A 21,365-nucleotide genomic window follows, 5' to 3' on the forward strand; every position below is an offset into this window, starting at 1 on the left:
AATCACTAGCGGACCCCCGGCTTCTATGAGCCGTGGTATAATATACAATATGATATTGCTGTCCCGTTCTGGCAGGCATTTGAAAGTGTTACAACAATGAAATGTAACAAAATGTTGAATTATTTGATAAGGTCAATGTGGCTAATTCCGTCATAGGGACTATTCCGTTCATTAGCGTTTTTCTCGAACAACGCACAGAATTGATAAATTCAACGAGAAAGCAGCGATTGCTTTTAGTTTCAGCAATCAAAAGCAAATGGTTTTTTTCCTACGATTGAAAATCTAAGAAATATACGCTCGTGGACGAAATAGTCTCTATGACGGAATTAGCCACATTAACCTTACTTATCATTTATCAATTTATATCTTATAGAGGTTAACACATTCTCTGCCAGCGCGCACTACGCTCGTGTAGCCGATAGCCTGCCTTTTTTCCGCTTTGTAGCGAACAGGGAATACGCCTAGCCGGTTTCTGGCAGTGAATAAGTTAAGTTTATTATGCCTTGTAACATATCAATGGAATTTCCTCTAATGAGGATATTTAAGAACGCGCAACTCTTAACGCAGATGGCGCTACAATATGTTAAAAAAAATCATGGCTATATGATATCCAAAAAAAGTAGACTAATAGCCTTAACATACTACCGCACCGCACTGCGACCTTTCCACAGAAAAAATCATATCGTCTACACTAGATTGAAACGACAAGGGCGTACAACAGATCGCTGTCAGTGTCAGTTGTGTTGTCTTTATTAATGTAATGTCAGATCAACGGGAACTACCCGGATTACGCATGAAATAATTGTTTATAGTTTACTACAATCTACATAAACATTTAGAATAAGGTGCAAAAAACCAAGTTTTCAATATAATTTTCATATATTTACATAATTAGGTATTGTATGGTGTTGGTATTTATTAGTTTCATTTCAACGGTGCGCCTATGTAATCATACAGCAGTTTTTAGTTATCATTTTTGGACTATATCTAACGAAATATTGTAAATAAAATAAACGAATAAATATATTATATCGAAGTTCAGTTGATTGTGTAAATATACCAGTGTATAATGTAGATAAGTAAAGGCTTTAGTGGTGTAGAACATTATCAATAATTATTATCATTTGTAAAAAGTAACCTATGTACTGTACTAAAGAATGTTTAGCTTTAATCTTAGTCTTTCGTTTATTGTGGTATTGCTGTCATTACTCATATCCTATGTTTTTGTCGCGTTGAACAATAATTCAGGTGGGTGTAAGTCCTAAGTGTACAGTGAAATTTGCTTTATATGTATCTGAAGTAACATAGTATTTAGTAACAAAGCGCCTTAAGTACTTTTAAAACCACGGCGATGCTAACAACCCTACGGACAGCCTATGTGGCCCTTGAAGTCCATAGAAGTTCAACACCTAATAGCTTCGATTAACACGGGCTTCCGACACTTCGGAAGGGATAGGCCCAAGCGATATCTTGACATTCAAATCATTCTGCCATTTTTCGCGGGGGGGAACGTGCACACAGTCGCACTTATCACACACTTACATACATAATCCAATCTGTAATGACGCACAAATACATAGAAAATGACACACGTCAAAGACAAATCTTGCAAACCTCGATCTCTTTTTGTGTACGGACGAGTCACAAGTGTGACAACACGCACACTAACACATTTACGTCGAAGAATTTTATTGTATTCTGAGAGATGAGAAGTCGGATTTGTCACTTGACCGATCCACAATTTGTACTGGATGAGCAAAATCGATAAATCCAGCAATTACATGAGACTAAAATATAATAATTGTGTTTAAATGTAATTAAACGTATGACATGTAAAAAAATATTACATGTGAAATGTAACACCTTCTTTTTGTAAATTTGATGTCCTCGACCTCTTTTTACAACATAAAACCAAGCAATTAGGCATTTTTTCTGCTGCTGTGTTCAGTCGCGCGTCTGGACTCGGTCTAGTTAAAAATCCGAGCGCAACTAGTTTTATTACCCGCGCTAGATCAGTTGATCTTGTACCTAGGCAGAGGGGAAATAGTGCGAATGCTTCCATGTTGATCGAAGCCTAATAGTATATAAGAAGCATTTCCATGTATATTTTATTTATTGCCCTTAAATTGCCCATAAAATTTTGACAGAAAATGTACCATAAAAAAAGTTTTATCATAGATTAAGTGGATATTACTATTTTTACTTTAAAAGTTATGCAATGTTGATTTATTTTGTTTACAGATACAAAAATGGGAAAAAATGGTTTACTGTTTGTGTCAAATGCAGCAAAAGCGCACAATTATTGCTTGAAGGCCTCACAGTTTGTTCAAAAAGTGCTGTACATAAAGATTAATGAGAATTCTCTTAACACCTTACCAGTTCTTAGTAGCCAGATATCTAATATTTATACGAGGGTAAGTAATAAACACTGTAAATATTATGGGACTACTTGTCATTCTTAAGCCTCTTAGTATAGCTTGTAGTTTCAAATCGTGACAAGGGATGATATTCATTTGATAAGAAGCCTAGCCAGGCTAGCACAATGCTGAATGGGGACCATTTCGTGACTATCAGGGATCGGATACCGGTATTTTTTGTATGGGAACGGAAACGGTATTTTTTCGTTCTTTGCTAATTACTTCATTTCTAATTGGGCAATCTTATAATACGAAGTCGAAACCTAAAAACACAACTGAGTGCTACATTTCGAGTATAAAATAATTCGAAAAATATGGTTATTTCTATGTTTTTCCAAAAAACCGGTTCCGATCCCTGGTGACTATTATGTTGTGTTACTGGTTGTTTTCTTTTATTTTTTGTCACGAATAAACACTATTCTATTCTATAATCAGTATATGTTTCTGAATTTAAGATATTTTCTTTATATTAAAGTATTTTTTAATACAAATGATATTAGCCGTTAATATTTATTAATAATAAATCAAGCTGAGACTTGAAATGTGTTTTTTTACAGACATCTTCATATTCTAAATTGGATGTTCGACTGATAATTAAGCCTGTGGATGCTGTTAAACATATAAGGACATATCACCCTATAGACCTAGTACTCTATGATAATGAGCTATCCTCAGAGATTGAAAAGCTGAAGAAATCGGTGGAAAGCCTTAAAACTGACTATCGGATACAAAGTATTGGTAATATATATTTTGTACCTTCCTCTTTTTTAGGGTTCCGTACCCAAAGGGTAAAAACGGAACCCTATTACTAAGATTCCGCTGTCCGTCCGTCCGTCCGTCTATCCGTCCGTCCGTCCGTCCGTCCGTCCGTCCGTCCGTCTGTCACCAGGCTGTATCTCACGAACCGTGATAGCTAGACAGTTGAAATTTTCACAGATGATGTATTTCTGTTGCCGCTATAACAACAAATACTAAAAACAGAATAAAATAAAGATTTAAGTGGGGCTCCCATACAACAAACGTGATTTTTGACCGAAGTTAAGCAACGTCGGGCGGGGTCAGTACTTGGATGGGTGTCCGTTTTATTGCTTGTTTTGCTCTATTTTTTGTTGATGGTGCGGAACCCTTCGTGCGCGAGTCCGACTCGCACTTGGCCGGTTTATTTTTATTTTTTTTAGCTATTCTTAGGACTTCTTGTTTCTATTGCCCTTGCTGGTCTCTAAGTATGTTGGGCCTGCTTTTCTAAATGTCTTCTTTGTTTTTAGAAAAAGATGGCGACCTTGAAAGTATACCTCAAGAGCCTGTAAAGCAATATGAGTATGTGGCACTGGGCGGGACATTTGACAGGCTCCACAATGGGCACAAAATCCTCCTGTCACAGGCTGTGCTGCGCTCGACCAAGCATGTCACTGTGGGGGTTACTGATGTTAACATGATTCAGTGTAAGTCTACTATCAGGTTATGTGGAGTTGTAAATTTGTATCATCATCATATCAGCCAGAGGACGTACACTCCTGGACATAGGCTTCCCCCAAAGAATGCCACAATGACCAGTCTTGCGCCACCCGCATCCAGCGGACTCCCGCGACCTTTACCAGGTCATCAGTCATCCTTGTGGGGGGTCTACCCATGCTGCACCAAATTTTTGTAAAATAGAAACATGCTGACTAATTTTACTTGCTACTCTACTATCTAAACAAAAGCTAACAAGGATTTTATCTAAGCATGTACAGAACAGCATTCTTTTTTAGCTAAAGACTTTAAAATATTGGTAAATCATATTAAGAATCTCTTGTTGAACCATAGCACAGACAATCCAACCTCTAGAAATAGCATAGTCGCGCTACCCCCTCTGCCACACATACGGTAGCGTTACTCCATCTTCGAGTCCGTGTCTTTGAACGGACCAATCACGGCACGGGATTCGCTCACCTCGTCCCCCCGCACCCCCGTATTTTTGGCAGCATCGGTTTCATGAAAGAATTGGCCTAAGCTCAGTCTAGAGGTTGGATTGTCAGTGAACCATAGCAAAGCACAGACAAGACATCCTCTAGACTGAGCATAGTAACGCTACGCCCTCTGCCACTATATACGGTAGTTTTACTCCATCTTCGAGTCAAAGTGTCAGAATCCCTTGCCGTGATTGGTCCGTGTCTTTGAACGGACAAATCACGGCAAGGGTTTCGCTCACCTCGTCCCCCCGCACCCCCGTAATTTTGGCAGCATCGGTTTCATGAAATAATTGCTCTAAACTCCGTCTAGAGGATTCCTAGTCTATGTAGTAAAGATATTTCAATATTTTATTCTATTTTCGAACATAAAAACTTCCTTGAATTCAAATAACATTCAGTAACAGATCTATGTTTTTATACAAATTACAGATAAACGTTTTGTTACAGCCAAAAAGCTCTTTGAATTGATAGAACCTACAGAAATGAGAATCAAAGCTGTGTTAGATTTTCTTACTGATATAAATCCCGACCTAGAGTACAATGTGCTACCCATACATGATTTGTATGGACCCACCAAAGATGACCCTAAATTTCAGGTAAGCTGCTTTATACACTTCTTATAGCCACTTGCACCATTCACTAATCCGGGGTTATTCCGGTTAAACCTGGAGTTACCATGGTTACCAGTACAATTTGACACTGGAAACGGTTTAACGTGTAAACCCCAGGTTAAGTAGTGCGATGGTGCAAGTGGCGCTTAATGTGTCAGCACAAGGTTAATCAAATTACTTCTTGTTAACACAAACAGAAGAAGGTTGATATTTGAAATGTTCATTGAGTATGGCTTTTGTAATATAGGCTGTATGATTATTTATATAAGGTAGAAAATCAAATGTGTTAAATCACTCTGTGAATCACAAAGGTACCTGAAGGTGTTTTTTTTTTAATATATATTATAAATGGGCTTACTCATGGCCACAGACTAAACTAGGTGTAGCAGAAAACTCACCTTATTCTTTGAGCCGAAATTACTCAAGTGGCTTTACATGTTTCTGATAACACCTAAAGTTTACCTAACCTAATGTAGGTAGTACATAGGCCTACCTACCTACCTAAACGTACTACCTACCTTGCCAAAATGAAACATAAGTATTGAATGTGTCATAGAATTTGATAAACCGACACGTTGTGGACTCTATTTTTTAAACCATCATGATACTAAAGAAAATTGTGTTACAGCTAATAGTAGTAAGCGAGGAAACCCAACGCGGCGCACAAAAAATCAATGAAAAGCGAATAGAGAATGGTCTGCCGTTATTAGACACTTACGTCATCGGCCTCGCACAGGACTCGAGTCCGCAGCGCTTTCACGAAGAGGAAGAGAAAGTGAGCTCCAGTAACCAGAGGATGCGGTTACTGGGCACCATGCTGAGGCCGCCTGTTGTAAGTAGTCTTCAAATATCCATTAGAAAAGTACTTCGGCCTCGCAGCGGCCTCACTTTTAATTTAAATAGAATTGTGTTTCATTATTCGAATTTGAAAATAAATTGTCTATTTGTACCTACGGTAAGTACGAGGGTAAGTATTACCTAATACTCAGTTGGCTTTTTCTTTATAGGAAAACAACAATATACCCGCGTGGCCTTACGTGATTGGACTGGCTGGTGGCATCGCCAGTGGAAAAAGCAGTATTGCAGAGAAATTAAGGCAAGTTTTATTTTTAACCTAATTCATACAAAATTAAAATTTAAAATAAAAGTCAGCCTATTCAGGCGAAAGGCAGGGTCATATGCCGACCGACTCTGAGATTTTGGTAAAATTTGGTGGATACCTATGTAGATATCTATCTACATAGGAATCCTAACTTACCTAACTTTTAGGACATACGCTGAAATTGCGCTTATTATGTAATGTATCTACATTACATAATAAGCGCAATTTCAGCGTATGTCCTAAAAGTTAGGTATTTTTGTAACTTCCGGAAACGGAAAATTCCGTATACCTATTTTAGATCCCAAATTGGGATTTCGTATTTATTCCATCCAGAATGCAGAATGTTCTTTAACCCAGACAAATGTTATCCAAATCTAACGTAAAAATTCAATAGTGAAATATAATTATAATGATGTCATTATTTTATAGGAATAGTAATCTGATTTCAGGTTAAAAGGCGCCGCGATTGTAAACTGCGACACGATAGCTCATGACTTGTACAAGCCAGGGTTACCGCTGAATCAGACCGTGGCCGATGCCTTCGGGGACGAAATCATCACGGATAGCGGCGAGGTGGACCGGCGGAAACTAGGCCAGATCGTGTTTAGTGATAAGGTTTGACTTTCTTGATGACATGACATAGATAAAGGGCTCTACTTACCTTTGCGATTTATCGCGACTGTGTGAGATCGAAATAGAACGAGACAACGTATCATAACCGGCATGTTGGAAGCGAAATTGTGAACAAACGTGTCCGATCTGATTACGACATTTCGATTCACGCAGTTCTCAACCGATTACAATATTTGTGTTCTAAGTTTGGAAATAAATTATTATTTATATTTGGCAATCATATTCTAGAAGTTAAGGGATTAGATTAGAATATAATTTGCAAGTAAACATTATATTAGCTAGGTATATTTCTTTCGAGCTGGTGAAAACTTCGTGAATCGAAACATGTCCAAGTTGGGGGGCGCGGCCACCAAAAAATCGGAAGTCCGATTCGTATAATGTATGGAGCCCGTAAGTATACGAAAGGCAATCTTACTAATTTGAGGTTAAACTTACTTAAGTTTGCTGTTGAACACATAGGTACATATGTATTACATCTACCGCTTTCAATTCCAGGAGCAATTAGAAAAGTTAAACCGAATTGTATGGCCAGCGGTGATCGAGGAGGCCCAGAGACGAGTACAGGCTCTCGGGCAGGAAGGGTACAGGGTGGTGGTGATGGAAGCGGCCGTGATGGTGCGCGCCAAGTGGTACAACCAGTGCCACCAGCTGTGGGCCGTCATCATACCGCCGGAAGAGGTAAGATGGAAGATTAGAGAGAGATGTCGGTACTGAGCCCTCGGGCAGGAAGGGTACAGGGTGGTTGTGATGGAGGCGGCCGTGATGGTGCGCGCCAAGTGGTACAACCAGTGCCACCAGCTGTGGGCCGTCATCATACCACCAGAATAGGTAAGATGGTAGATTAGAGAGAGATGTCAGTACTGATAGCCCTCGGGCAGGAAGGGTACAGGGTGGTGGTGATGGAGGCGGCCGTGATGGTGCGCGCCAAGTGGTACAACCAGTGCCACCAGCTGTGGGCCGTCATCATACCGCCAGAAGAGGTAAGATGGAAGATTAGAGAGAGATGTCGGTACTGAGCCCTCGGGCAGGAAGGGTACAGGGTGGTGGTGATGGAGGCGGCCGTGATGGTGCGCGCCAAGTGGTACAACGAGTGCCACCAGCTGTGGGCCGTCATACCGCCAGAAGAGGTAAGATGGTAGATTAGAGAGAGATGTGACACGGTCTCTACTCCTATCCTCTTGAGAAAACTGGAAGCACTTGGCATACGTGGAATTGCTTTGAACTGGTTCTCTAGTTACTTGACTGACAGGGCCCAGCGTGTTAAGATCGGTAACCTAGTCAGTGAACCAATGCCTGTGTCATTTGGGGTTCCCCAGGGCAGCATTTTGGGCCCAACCCTATTCATCGCATATATAAATGATGTTTTGTCTCTCGACCTTTCAAATAGTGAAGTCTTTTGCTACGCAGATGACACTGCTATAATCTTTCATGGACACTCTTGGGACCAGGTCAAAGACGTATCAACGCTAGGCCTCCAAAGGCTGTCCCAGTGGCTGGATCAAAATATTATGACTCTGAATCCAGACAAGTCCAAATTCTTGTGCTTCCATAAATCTGCGTCTTCAAGCCCCCCTCCATCAATGACCAACCTTAAGATCCATGCTATAAATTGTGACGTATATTGTGGCCTTTTACCCTGCTCATGCCTCTGTGACAGCATTAACAAAGCTAGCTCTTTAAGATACTTAGGGATAGAAATAGACGAGAAACTTAATTTTAAAAAGCACATTGTGATAACAGCGGGTAGGGTTCGGAAACTCATTTATACAATGAAGTTACTAAGAGAGGCTACAGATGGACAAACTCTTAAAATGGTATATCTGGCACTATGTCAATCTATTCTAGATTATTGCATTCTTGCGTGGGGAGGCTGTGCTAAGTCCACTTTAATAGACTTGGAAAGAGCTCAAAGGGCGGTACTTAAGGTTTCCTTACGTAGACCCCGACGATATCCTACACATGCTCTCTACAGTGAAGCTCAAGTCTTGTCAGTGAGAAAATTATTCATGTTACGTGTTGCCATGCTCATGCACAGAGATACTAGTCAGTCATCCAATCTGACAAATATGTTACAGAAAAGAATATTCCAAGTCCCGAAACAGAGCGTTAAATCTGCTTTTGCTAAACGGTTTAAGGCATTTCTGTTTCCGCACATATACAACAAATTACTCAAAAGCTGTAATATAAAAGATTGTCGGTTTAGTCAAGCCAAAATGCAAATTCAGGCTCTTCTGCTATCCTGGAGCTATGACGAATGTGAAGACATTTTGAAAGTTGTAAGGTAATTGTAGTGGATAGTGACCTCGGTTGGTATCTGATCCCAAGAGAATAAATTCCCTCGTAGGGCTACATTTGCTTGCTATGATTTAATGCGTGCGCGCGCACACACACACACACACACACACACACACACACACACACACACACACACACACACACACAACCTTTGTATTTACAGCGCTCATATGTAGATTTAATATCAAAACTGAACTACTTAATTTCTTTACCTATTAGATTAGATCTTACTAAACCTTTAGCTTACGAATAACGAATTCGGCTACCACGTGACAGGCATAGCCTAGTGTGGGGCCACAGGACATTGTTAATTGTTAATAAGGTTTTCTGTTAAATAAATATTCTTATATTCTTATTCTTATGTCGGTACTGAGCCCTCGGGAAGGAACGTTACAGGGTGTTGGTGATGGAGGCGGCCGTGATGGTGCGCGCCAAGTGGTACAACCAGTGCCACCAGCTGTGGGCCGTCATCATACCGCCAGAAGAGGTAAGATGGAAGATTAGAGAGAGATGTCGGTACTGAGCCCTCGGGCAGGAAGGGTACAGGGTGGTGGTGATTGAGGCGGCCGTGATGGTGCGCGCCAAGTGGTACAACCAGTGCCACCAGCTGTGGGCCGTCATCATACCGCCAGAAGAGGTAAGATGGTAGATTAGAGAGAGATGTCGGTACTGAGCCCTCGGGCAGGAAGGGTACAGGGTGGTGGTGATGGAGGCGGCCGTGATGGTGCGCGCCAAGTGGTACAACCAGTGCCACCAGCTGTGGGCCGTCATCATACCGCCAGAAGAGGTAAGATGGAAGATTAGAGAGAGATGTCGGTACTGAGACCTCGGGCAGGAAGGGTACAGGGTGGCGGTGATAGAGGCGGCCGTGATGGTGCGCGCCAAGTGGTACAACCAGTGCCACCAGCTGTGGGCCGTCATCATACCGCCAGAAGAGGTAAGATGGAAGATTAGAGAGAGATGTCGGTACTGAGCCCTCGGGCAAGAAGGATACAGGGTGGTGGTGATGGAGGCGGCCGTGATGGTGCGCGCCAAGTGGTACAACCAGTGCCACCAGCTGTGGGCCGTCATCATACCGCCAGAAGAGGTAAGATGGAAGATTAGAGAGAGATGTCGGTACTGAGCCCTCGGGCAAGAAGGATACAGGGTGGTGGTGATGGAGGCGGCCGTGATGGTGCGCGCCAAGTGGTACAACCAGTGCCACCAGCTGTGGGCCGTCATAAATACCACCAGAAGAGGTAAGATGGAAGATTAGAGAGAGATGTCGGTACTGAGCCCTCGGGCAGGAAGGGTACAGGGTGGTGGTGATTGGTACAACCAGTGCCACCAGCTGTGGGCTGTCATCATACCGCCGGAAGAGGTAAACCCATATGAATGAGCGTATGTGTGCGTGTGCGATACGTGCATAGGTCTCAATTTTATCAGGAGTCGGGTTCGGGGGTGCGTCTTACCAGAATTTAAGGAATTTGAACCCTCGGTACTGCAGTGCAGTTACATTCCACACTTAGGCAACACTGCGCGCTCGCAAATGTTCGCGACCACTGCCATGCCACTTCCCTTCCATTTAAATGTAGAGTGACAAATGTAAGGATCAGGTTCAAATTCTTGATTTCTTGATTTGATTCTAATAAAGACGACTTCAAAATCATCACCCTCCCTTTTCGTCAAGGCTTCAAATAAAGTAAATAAACAGATAAATTTGTAAATCATTATCCTTTCCTCTCTTCGTCAAAAGTTATCCTTAAAATGTACTTGTTTTTCAGGCAATCAAAAGACTACAAGTGCGCAATGGCCTCACAGAAGAAGAAGCGAGACAGCGCATAGAATCACAGCCTTCTAACCAAGAGCAAGTGTCGCTAGCTAACATAGTGTTCAGCCCGTATTGGAGCTACGAGTACACGCAGATGCAAATAGATCGCGCATGGCAACACTTACAGGAGTTATTGGATAGTAGGACGTGTAACTGCTAAGAATATGTTGTTAACCCTTTGAACCCGGGTACCTGTCCTTAAACTACGTCCAAAAGAGAGGTATGGGCACTGTCAATGTCATCTGTGTCGTAGGGCACAGCACAGCAGATGTCATTCCAGATCTAGAGCAGAGCCCAACTGGGGAAGTACCTTACAGAAAACCACAGCCAAATAACAGTAGACTCTACTCATAGTGTTGTGTTCCTGCCGGTGAGTAGGGTTGCCAGAGCTCAACGAGGGTGCGGAGTGTTAGGGCCGGCAACGCGCATGTATGTAACACCTCTGAAGATGGAATTTCAGGCATCCAAAGGCTATGGAGACTGCTTATCATTAGATGGGCCGTATGCTTGTTTTCTTTGCCACCGATGTAATATAAAAAACAACGCCACGCCTATCGTACGCGTCGCTTCAACGTGAACCTTGTCGGAATGCACGAAGGTTGATATTGGGCTGTAGCCGCGCCGTGTTGCCTTTGGTGGTCAAAGGCACAGGGCGGACACGCCATACATCAAAAATCATTTGCGTTTATATGTGTGCGCGGCACGTCTGTACACGCGTCATTGTGTATGTGTGGGTAAGTCGCTTTACTGAGAGGACGCCAGAAGTCCGCCAGATTCATGTCGCGGCCAGTCGCGGGGTTAGGTAATGCGAGTCGGGGCGGGGCGGTGCGTGGCCGTTCTGTATGATAATATGTACTGTTACTTATTCTGTGTCAAAGGGTTAAATTTTATTGTTATTAGGCCATCACTGACACGTCTTAATTTAGAGCCTCATTGTATTTTGGCTCTGATAAATTTTGATCGGAAATATGTATATATTGTTACAGAAATCTTTAAGATAGTAAGGGAAAAACCGGTAAAAGCTAAAAGCAGATGGCGCTTTCGATGATGGCTACCTTTTTTGGTAAGGAATTCAAATATGCCGCAGACATTCAGATTAACAGTTGAATATTTGAATTGATTCAAAGCTAATAAACAATCTGGGCTCTGAATTGAGACCCGTGGTGGTCATATTTTACTAAAAGAAGTGTAGAAATTTAAGGAAATGCCATGTTATACATAATTATGTACCTATATCGTTTCAAGAAGTAAGAAGCCACAATCAAATTTTATGTTTATATATTTCATTGGAACTTATGACATGAATAAAATATATTTTCATAACTAGATTGTCTCATTTAGTATTATTATAGAAACGCGATAGGTAGATAATGTAATGAGCTCGTAATGAGTATAATAACGTAAAACGAGTATCAAATCCCCCTAATTTGATTGGTCTACTCTACATTGATTTTACTAGCTAACGCCTTCATTGCTCAAATAAGCTCGTTGCGCTATGTTACGTTATTGCCCATTGGATTCCACTTCCAGTAAAAATCCTCTGTGGAGATTTGATTGATCGCCATAAAAGTCTAACTATGAAAAATATATGCTTGTCACGTATTTCGCTATTTATTTTAGTATATCCTATCTGCGAAGCTAGAATCTTACCGACTACCAATTACGAGTCCAATGAAGGAAAAAGGACCCAATTTATTGTAAGTTCAGTTATTCAAACTACCCGTGTATTTATTTCAAGCTTTATAGCTTGTTAGCCAACATAACAAAATGAAATCTAGGATTTGACATCTCGAAAAAGGTTAAAAAGACATTTTTACACGAGCGAGACGACCTTAGTTGATCTGACAGAATAGTAATTTTCGATACAAGTGCGGAAAAGAGGAAATTCGAAACGAGTGGCGATAAATTAAAACACGACCGAAGGGAGTGTTTTAAATCGACACGAGTTGCGAATTACCTATTCGCACGTGTATCGAACAACGTTTTACAGTACATATGGCACTTTAAAGTTTCGACATACGCACGAAAAGTGCTATTTTACGCACTAGTGCGGAAAAGTAGCCCCATATGTACTGTAAAAATATTTCCAAGACATGAATCTAGTATTTTAACTGGATCTGGCATAAGGGGTGGCGGGAAATGACCGAACGGGATAGTCTTATGTATTTTTCAGTAGGAGTAGCAGCGAAAGCGCTATTATTGTTTGTCCTTGTCACAGTCTCGTTTTTTTTTATTCCCCACCATAAATTTAGTATGGATTATGGTGGGCAACAAATAAATTCGACCAATCATAGTGTCGCATTGCCTGAGGGCCTACCGCGAACCACGTTCAACGTGTTGCCTCCCTGTCACACTTACGTACGAATTTACAAGTGCAACAGAGAGGCAACACGTCGAACGTGGTTCGCGGTAGGCCCTCTGTTTTGTCGCTCACGGAGGCACGCGTATACGACTTCTATAGGATCCTACCTTCTATGTTCCAAGACAAGCCAATTTTGTAAGTAGAAAAAGGCGCGATATTCATAATTTGTACAGGAGATGGATCGATCGCGCCTACATTTTTCAAATTTGCCGCCTTTTTCTACTGACAACGCTGGCTTGCCATAATATAAATACTCATCCTATTAATTTATTTCTACATTTGAATATTTTTGAATTAAGTTCAATCATCTAGTAAATCTAGTGGCGCTGATGTAAGCTGTAGCCCTCACGAGCCCCCATGCCTCCGCAATTTGAAAAAAATCCTAAATCTGTAGAAGTTGTTTATATCGTGTTTATAACTTTATATATAAAACTCAATACATATTGAAATAAAATACATACTTACTGTATTGTTACAGGTAAATTTAATAAATGAGAACTTAAAAAACAATGGTTGGAATAATATTTTAAGCATGGGGCATTGGTCAGACATGTTTTATAGTCTGAGTAAGGTACCTCTATTAACACACACAATATCGAACATTGAAAACGAAGATCATGATGTAGAAGATACAGTACCATATCATTCAAATATTATTGTTATCTATTGTTCAAACTTTGAAGAATTTGAGGAGTCTTTAACAAAGACAGCAGAAAGTCCATACTGGCATCCTTTAGGAAATGTCGTTGTTCTATTTAGAACAATTCTAAACGACATAACTATAGCAAAAATATTCTTTATTTTGTGGTATTTCAAATCTCCTTATGCTGCAATAATACAATATGACGACGACAAAGAAGTACTATATTTGTCAAGTTTTGAGCCTTATGTGTACGAAAACTATACACTTCCATTTGTATTTGGGTGTTGGACTACAAAAAAAATCGGCATACCAATTGATGGTTTTCAAAATGGATTCGCGTGTGAAGAAGGATGTTATAATGTATCTTCTCAATCAAAATTTCGAGCTAACAATCTGGGCACCTGCATTGGATTTTATACTCGATCGATACCTTACAGTGAGTTCAAAATAGTAACCATTCTCGATTTGTTTGAGCCCAAAGGCAGAAATCTCCACGGGTTTCCTCTACGAGCGTTTGCGACAGAAGTTAAACCATTTCTTACAATAGAAGAGGAAGCGAATAATAAATATTCAATTGGAGCAAGAGATGGCGAGTTGTGGAAAGCGATAGCTGAAGTCATGAATTTCACCATTGATCTATCTCCGAGCGCTAGCGTCATGAAACTACCATTTAATTTTGAATTATCTATCCAACACATTTTTTCATTCGGGCATAGGAAGGCAGATCTTTTCCTTATACCAATATATCAAATGGATTTAATAATTGTAGCATTGGATCAAACATTTATCGTAGCTGATAGTGGAGTTTGTGTAGCGGCTCCTAGAGCAGAATTCGAAACTATTTTATTTGATTTTAAACTCTTACAGAACAATTACACCATGATCGTAAAATTCATTTTTAGTTTCTTAGGATCTTGGATAGTGTTTTCAGTATTTAATATTGCAGAAAAAGGTGAAATATGTTTAGATCAAATAGGGAAGGATTTCCTAAATTGTATACGAAATATTTTAATTATTTCATTATTAAAACCTCCTAAAAAGGGGTCCTTTCGAATATTTTTAGGTTTTAGTCTATGGAGCTACTTCATTTTAAATTTCGCGTCTCAAGCCGCTATTACTTCTTTCTTCACGGCCATGAAAAAAGGAAAGGAAGTAGAAACTTTCGAAGATGTAATTGAAAAGGGATATATTATTGAAGGTTTGGCATCACCAGATGTAGTCCTTCCAGATACGGAAGAAAAGTTTCGAAAGATTAACTCCAAATTGGTACCAATTAACAATTTATTTACATGTATAGAAAGAATGAAAAATGATAGCAGGAGATTTTGTCTCATAGATTGTGAAGTGGGACGGTATTTGGAACGTAATGAATTAAATTATAAAGGTCAACAATATTTACGTATAATTAAAGACAAAATTCATAATCACTATTTAAATATGATATTTCCTAAACATTCACCCATGACGGAGCATTTCAATAAACATATGATGGCAATATTTGAAGGGGGTCTTGTAAGAAAATGGGAACAATATCGTTTTAGTGAACTCAAACAAGAGATTCCAGTAAAGCCTTTAGGCATGGAAGAACTTTCAAGTATTTTTAAATGCTATTTTATTTTTTTGGGTTTTACTTTTATGTTGTTTGTTACCGAAGTAATCTTTGGTAACTTAAACAAAATTTTAAAAGGAAAGACACGTAGTCAACCATCATCCATAACTCCCTCGGAAGGTAAATTAACTATAACTGCACTGTATTTTTAAACTCTGAGGGTTTACCGCGAACATCGAAGTTTGTAAATGCGTAATAAGAGTGACAGAGATAGTAGAAATGTAGAATGTATGTCACTTGAGTCCGTGAGTGTGAAATCGGCTTAAGTAGGCTGAACATATCATAATTGTCATAATGTCTATGCCTCTTAAAACTTAAGAAAAAAAAAACAAACACCATGTTTATGGTTAGAATTAGGTCACACAAACATTTCGAAATAATTTAAAAATACAAGTGAAACAAATTTGCTACCGATATGACAAGATATTTTAGCTAGTTTAATGGGCAATTCGCAAACAAAGAGCACACAGCATCGGAACAACAAATCTACGCATTCAAACCGTGACGGACAAGCCTTCTCAAGTCAGGTAAAAACTTGCTAATGTCATTCTCAGCTGAATATACGTAACGCAATAAAAATATGTGTTTATCTTTTGTTCTTCCTTAGTTTACTTCCATGTGCTGTCGTATCTATAACATAGATGACTTGTATAATTATAATTATTTCCGTGATTGTCAGTTGACAGCTCTTTGTTACCATTGATAGCTAACATAATTTATTTTTGTGATTAGTTTAGCCTGTCCCATTTCGTTGGTAACCTCAGTGGGCGCTCGCTGGTCAGCGTTACGAGTAACCAGTCCGTGTACAGCGCATCGCGGCCTTGGTCTCGCGTTTCAAGACGAAGGTTAGTGGCATACATTATTCAAGACATCATAACAAACCATGTACGAATGTTACACTAATCGTGATGTGTTGTTTTGACTGTTGTAGACTTTGTTGGTTGGACTGTAGCAAAGGGGGGGCTGGGACTTAGATTTTTTTTTGACAAAGTGGTGTCATTATGACACTAGTTTTAAATGATTGTAATGTGTATATCACGTCAAAATAAGCATCTTTTATTGGAAAAACTTTTCTCTAAAATAAAAAATGGCCGAGTTAGACGCCTCCAAAGATTGATATTTTTAAAGGGAGCTGGGACTTAGAAAATTTTCATTGAGAGTGGTGTCATTATGACATATATTTTAAATGATTTTAATGTATAGAACACATCGAAATAAGCAACTTTTACTTGGAAAACTTTTTACTAAAACTGAAAATGGCGGAGATAGAGCTTAAGGCAGGCCAGGCTTTTAAGGCAGGTCGGAGTAGGTACGACGACGAGCGAAGCGAGGAGGAGTGTTAGGTAGAACTGCGACCATACAGCGCGCGAGCCGAGCGAGCGAAGCGAGCGTGCCGCGGCAGCGGCCGGCGAAGCGCCAGAACCGACGTTTTTATAATAATACAATTTTACAAGTCCCAGCTCCCTTTAAAAACATCAATCTTTGGTCGCGTCTAACTCGGCCATTTTTTATTTTAGAGAAAAGTTTTTCCAATAAAAGATGCTTATTTTGACGTGATCTACACATTACAATCATTTAAAAATAGTGTCATAATGATACCACTTTGTCAAAAAAAAATTCTAAGTCCCAGCCCCCCCTTTCGTACAGTCTGACCTATCTTTTCTGTAAACACATGTTGATGATAATATGTTCAAATCTAAGGCTTTTCTGCTTCCAAACAAGTATTTTTTACTGTTAGTAGCCATGGTTAAATCAGTTTTCCTTTTAACTTGACTATTAGTTAAACCTTAATGTGCAACATATTTCAGATGGAATGACTCGACATTAACCAATCCCCTTGAAGCAAGTAAGACAGCCTGGCCGGTGGCGCATAAAGAATCAATATTCCTACCAGAATTCCCGATATCATCGGACTTGCTACAAAAAGATTTTGAAATAAAGGAGACAATAGCCAAGGGTGCCTTTGGACAAGTGTACAAAGTAAACAAAGTTACAGAAGACAAGGATTATGCTTTGAAAGTTCTCAGCAAATCGCAGGTGAGTTAAGTTGGTAAATTAAAAAGATGTCCTGTACTTTTATGCCCAACCAGCTCAAATGTTACATTAGAAAACCTATTCAATTACACCTCATTCACAGGTAATAAATTACAAGTGTTTAGTCTTTAATGTTAGCTACATTTTTATTTATTTAAACTTTATTGCACAAATTTACACAAAAAGAGTACAAATGGCGGACTTAACGCCTTGAGGCATAACACTTGAGGCATACGGCTATATTGGGATTTAATGTAATGTAACATAGTTATGCATTATGATACCTTCCATATTCGGATAATGAGGCCTAATTTGGTATAAATTGGTCTCAACATCAGTTTTTCCATCTAATCACAGAAAATAGTGTTTTGATGATAATCAACACAACCCTCCTAGAATTATTATTATGCGTCTGTTTCACAATAACTTTAAGTTCTAATAAAAGTGGAAGTTTCTAACAAAAGGGGTTAAATAGAGACGTCAGTTTGTATTAAAATCACAAGTTTTCATGAAATGCCCAATGTGTCACTTTCAGAGGAATTTCCTATTTGGAATCACTCCAAATGATTTCATTGTTTATGTTTACCTAGAAGTTTATTGTTTTGCAATGTTCTGCAATATTGCATGATGTAATTGGTGTCACTACAGGGTTCATTTAGGTTAATCTTATACTCGTTTTCTTTAGCATTAGAAATAAGGTAAACAATCTTGATGTGTCTTTTAATTGAAAAACACATTTTAAAAATAAGTTACGGTAAATATCTAACAATTATGAATCTAATACGATCTTTTATAGTCTTCTGCTTTCATAAGTAATAGTTATTGATTTTTAAAAAGTGTTTTTCAATTAAAAGACATGTCAAAATCGCTTACCTTCTTTCAAGTTCTTTCTAATGCTAAAATAAATGAACTATAGTGCTATTGGCTCTATTAGGGTTTTCCACATGTTGCTGCAAGTTTAAATGCTTATTTGGTTTTACATTGCGGTTTAACTTAGTACAAAAATGTAAAACATGTAGAGCTACAGACAGACTATACGATACATAATATATGCGCATCAAAGTAAAATATATTCAACATTGGATTGGTTCTATCAATATAATTTAGTTATTATAAGAGTTAAGAGCGAAAAACAAATTCCTTACAATTTTATAAAAGGTTCTAACTCTTTTTTTTTTAATTATCAAAAGATAATTAAAAAATAACAAAGGGGTATAGCTGTGGTTAAAGTAAAGATATGTTTTTATTTATGCTCTATAAATAGTATACCTAAAGTAGCATTCTTCAAGTCTAACATTAACACAGCATAATCATCATAATAATTATCAATAACCTATATTTGTTTTGTTATGAATGCTTAATGTTTTGTGTGTAAGAACTCTGAAGTCCAATCCGTTGTTGATTTATTACTTTATTACCTACTAGCGACCCGCCCCGGCTTCGCACGGGTTAACAAATTATACATAAACCTTCCTCTTGAATCACTATCTATTAAAAAAAACCGCATCAAAATCCGTTGCGTACTTTTAAAGATCTAAGCATACAGACAGACAGACAGACAGCGGGAAGCGACTTTGTTTTATACTATGTAGTGAAGTGTCAGCAGAGTCAAATACTATAGTTCGATTTTTTTAGCATTAGAAAAAGACTACGCGATCTTGACGTGTCTTGTAATTGAAAAACGCTTGTGAAAATCAGTAACTATTACTTATGAATGCAAAATAATGTAAATAATCATATATGATTCATAATTGTTACATATTCGCCATGTCTTATTTATTAAAAGTGTTTTTCAATAAAAAAACTCGTCAAGATTGTTTACCTTTTTTCTAATGCTAAAAAAACGAACTATAGCTCAAGTGTTAAACTTTAAATAGCTTTTTATTTATGGCCAGGCGCCAGCCACATTAGGGCCCATACTAGGGGTAATTCGCAATTGCTGAGGTCGCCGTCATCGAAATCGATGAGGAGGACTATAATTAATGAAATGTAATGAAAATATTTATTTTCAGGCAACTATTGGCCAATAAAAAACTAGCATACATATTATACAACACATCTTAAAAACTAAAATACACACTATTGCTGCTATGCATTTCGCAACCCCGCTGTGTCAAGGAGCCGGCCGCGGAACCGCCGAAACTTGACACCCTTCGGCCAAGATTAATGGATTGGGGGATAGGGATAGTAAAGTAATGGACATTTTTGCTGCTTATATATGATGATGAAAGTAGGTTTGATGATGGAAATGGAAAGCTATAGGATTATGTTAGTAAGATTTTGAGTGAGTTGACTTATCATCATCATCATTTGTTTACTTCAGGTTCTTGGTGATAATGCAGTAAGGCAGGTGAAAGAGGAAGCGCGTATCCAAAGTGCCTGTGGCCACCATTCCTTCATCGCTGGGGCTGTGTCGCGCTGGCAGACTAAGAAAAGACTGTATATTGGTAAGTGTTTTATCAATTTAACCTTTTGGACGCCGATGACGGATATATCAGCACCGCAGGTCCAACGCCAAAGACGGATTAATCGGTCACATACCACAGAGCAATATAAACCTACATGCACATGCATAAAATTCAATTTCAGTTTTGACACTTCGGTGACGTGGCGTCAGAGTGACAGCTTTTGTGTATGACACGGCGTCGAAAAGGTTAATTTAATTAATACTCATAATTTATTCCCTCAATAGGTACTGAGATATGTGATATCTTATTATTTACCTGTAGACTTGGTTCTTCTATAGATTACTCCATTTTTACTATCGTAGAATCTAACTATAGTCCAAAGCTCCCAACTATGGTCAAAATTTAACTCTAATATCTTAGTTCAGGGACCCGTTTCTCAAAAGCTTGTAACTTGTAATACAAGTGGAAGGCCCTTTCTAACAAAACCTGTCAAAAAGTGGCATCCGCTTGTGTTACAAGTTACAAGCTTTTGAGAAACGGGCCCAAGGTGTAACTTTTTTATTTGATTTTTGAAGTTGTAAGGCAAAATAGTTGTACAAATGGATTAAACTTCCTTCACATGGACACGTTATTCGTTATCGGCCATATCTGTAACTCCGAGACGCAAGGAAGGATTACTCACTGATTACAGAGGTCAGTTCTTTGGGTCAATACTTTATTGTAGACAAGAGACGTAACGATAGTGCAAGTCTGCAATTAGTGTCTCAATAAAGGAAGTTTCTGTTCGGCTTTTGAACCCCAAATGAGAAGATTCTTTGCAGTACCTAGAAGTAAACTAAACAGGCGACGTGTTATACACTTTCTCTTAACAGTAAGGTTGTGTTTACTTAGTACTTGGGCTTTTTCTAAAATAAATATCGAAAACCCGATTCTTTCAAATCTGGACGTTCTTGGGCTCATTCTACTCAGAATCGACAGCACTCTCCATCCTACAATTAAAAAAATATGTCCCAAAATGTCCATTCCATTACGTTACGTTTTTAGTATGAGAAAAATTTTCACTTGTATGTAACGTGACGTAGTGGAATGTACAATTTTCATACAAAATTTTGGGACATCTTTTTTTAATTGTAGGATGGAGAGTGCTGTCGATTCTGAGTAGAATGAGCCCAAGAACGTCCAGATTTGAAAGAATCAGGTTTTCGATATTTATTTTAGAAAAAGCCCACTTTCCATTTTATTTTCGGAAAATTTGTTGTTATTAGGATATAAAATTGTATTTTAACCGTGTATGTATTACAGTTACAGAAAGTGGCTATTATTTTTCGATAATGATGAAAATATTAAACAAACCTGCTATTTTCACTCTCCAGTAACAATGGAGCGGCCAAGTTGTTCACAAAATTCACAAATATTTGAACAAAGTCTCTATTATCTAGATATCTAGACGTTAAAGTGCATATTCAGATATTTTTGAACACTTTAGCCG

General features: G+C 38.8%; 3 protein-coding genes and 1 long non-coding RNA gene across 5 annotated transcripts in view; 3 read left to right on the forward strand and 1 right to left on the reverse strand.

Annotated features, from left to right (window-relative positions):
- The window catches only part of LOC134653078 (uncharacterized), a 383,717-nt gene that overhangs the window by 7,463 nt on the left and 354,889 nt on the right, over positions 1-21,365 (reverse strand). The window lies entirely within an intron of this gene.
- On the forward strand, positions 784-11,003 carry LOC134653077 (bifunctional coenzyme A synthase). The gene is made up of 10 exons (XM_063508370.1): positions 784-1,248; positions 2,242-2,414; positions 2,975-3,155; positions 3,683-3,859; positions 4,817-4,965; positions 5,609-5,812; positions 5,988-6,076; positions 6,532-6,697; positions 7,211-7,393; positions 10,774-11,003. Exons 1-10 carry the CDS (start codon positions 1,158-1,160, stop codon positions 10,978-10,980), a joined length of 1,620 nt encoding a protein of 539 aa, XP_063364440.1. The 5' UTR covers positions 784-1,157; the 3' UTR covers positions 10,981-11,003.
- Positions 13,657-15,586, forward strand: LOC134652656 (uncharacterized). The gene has a single exon (XM_063507819.1). It carries the CDS (start codon positions 13,715-13,717, stop codon positions 15,584-15,586), a length of 1,872 nt encoding a protein of 623 aa, XP_063363889.1. The 5' UTR covers positions 13,657-13,714.
- The window catches only part of LOC134653071 (serine/threonine-protein kinase S6KL), a 79,858-nt gene continuing 74,243 nt past the window's right edge, over positions 15,751-21,365 (forward strand). For both annotated transcript variants that reach the window (XM_063508363.1, XM_063508362.1), the window contains exons 1-4: positions 15,751-15,961; positions 16,167-16,279; positions 17,243-17,471; positions 19,792-19,915. In XM_063508363.1, the coding sequence (XP_063364433.1) occupies positions 15,875-15,961; positions 16,167-16,279; positions 17,243-17,471; positions 19,792-19,915 (553 nt within the window). In that variant the 5' untranslated portion in view covers positions 15,751-15,874. The remainder of the gene's footprint in view (positions 15,962-16,166; positions 16,280-17,242; positions 17,472-19,791; positions 19,916-21,365) is intronic.

The sequence above is a fragment of the Cydia amplana genome, chromosome 12 (genome assembly GCF_948474715.1).
Source record: "Cydia amplana chromosome 12, ilCydAmpl1.1, whole genome shotgun sequence".
NCBI lineage: Eukaryota > Metazoa > Arthropoda > Insecta > Lepidoptera > Tortricidae > Cydia > Cydia amplana.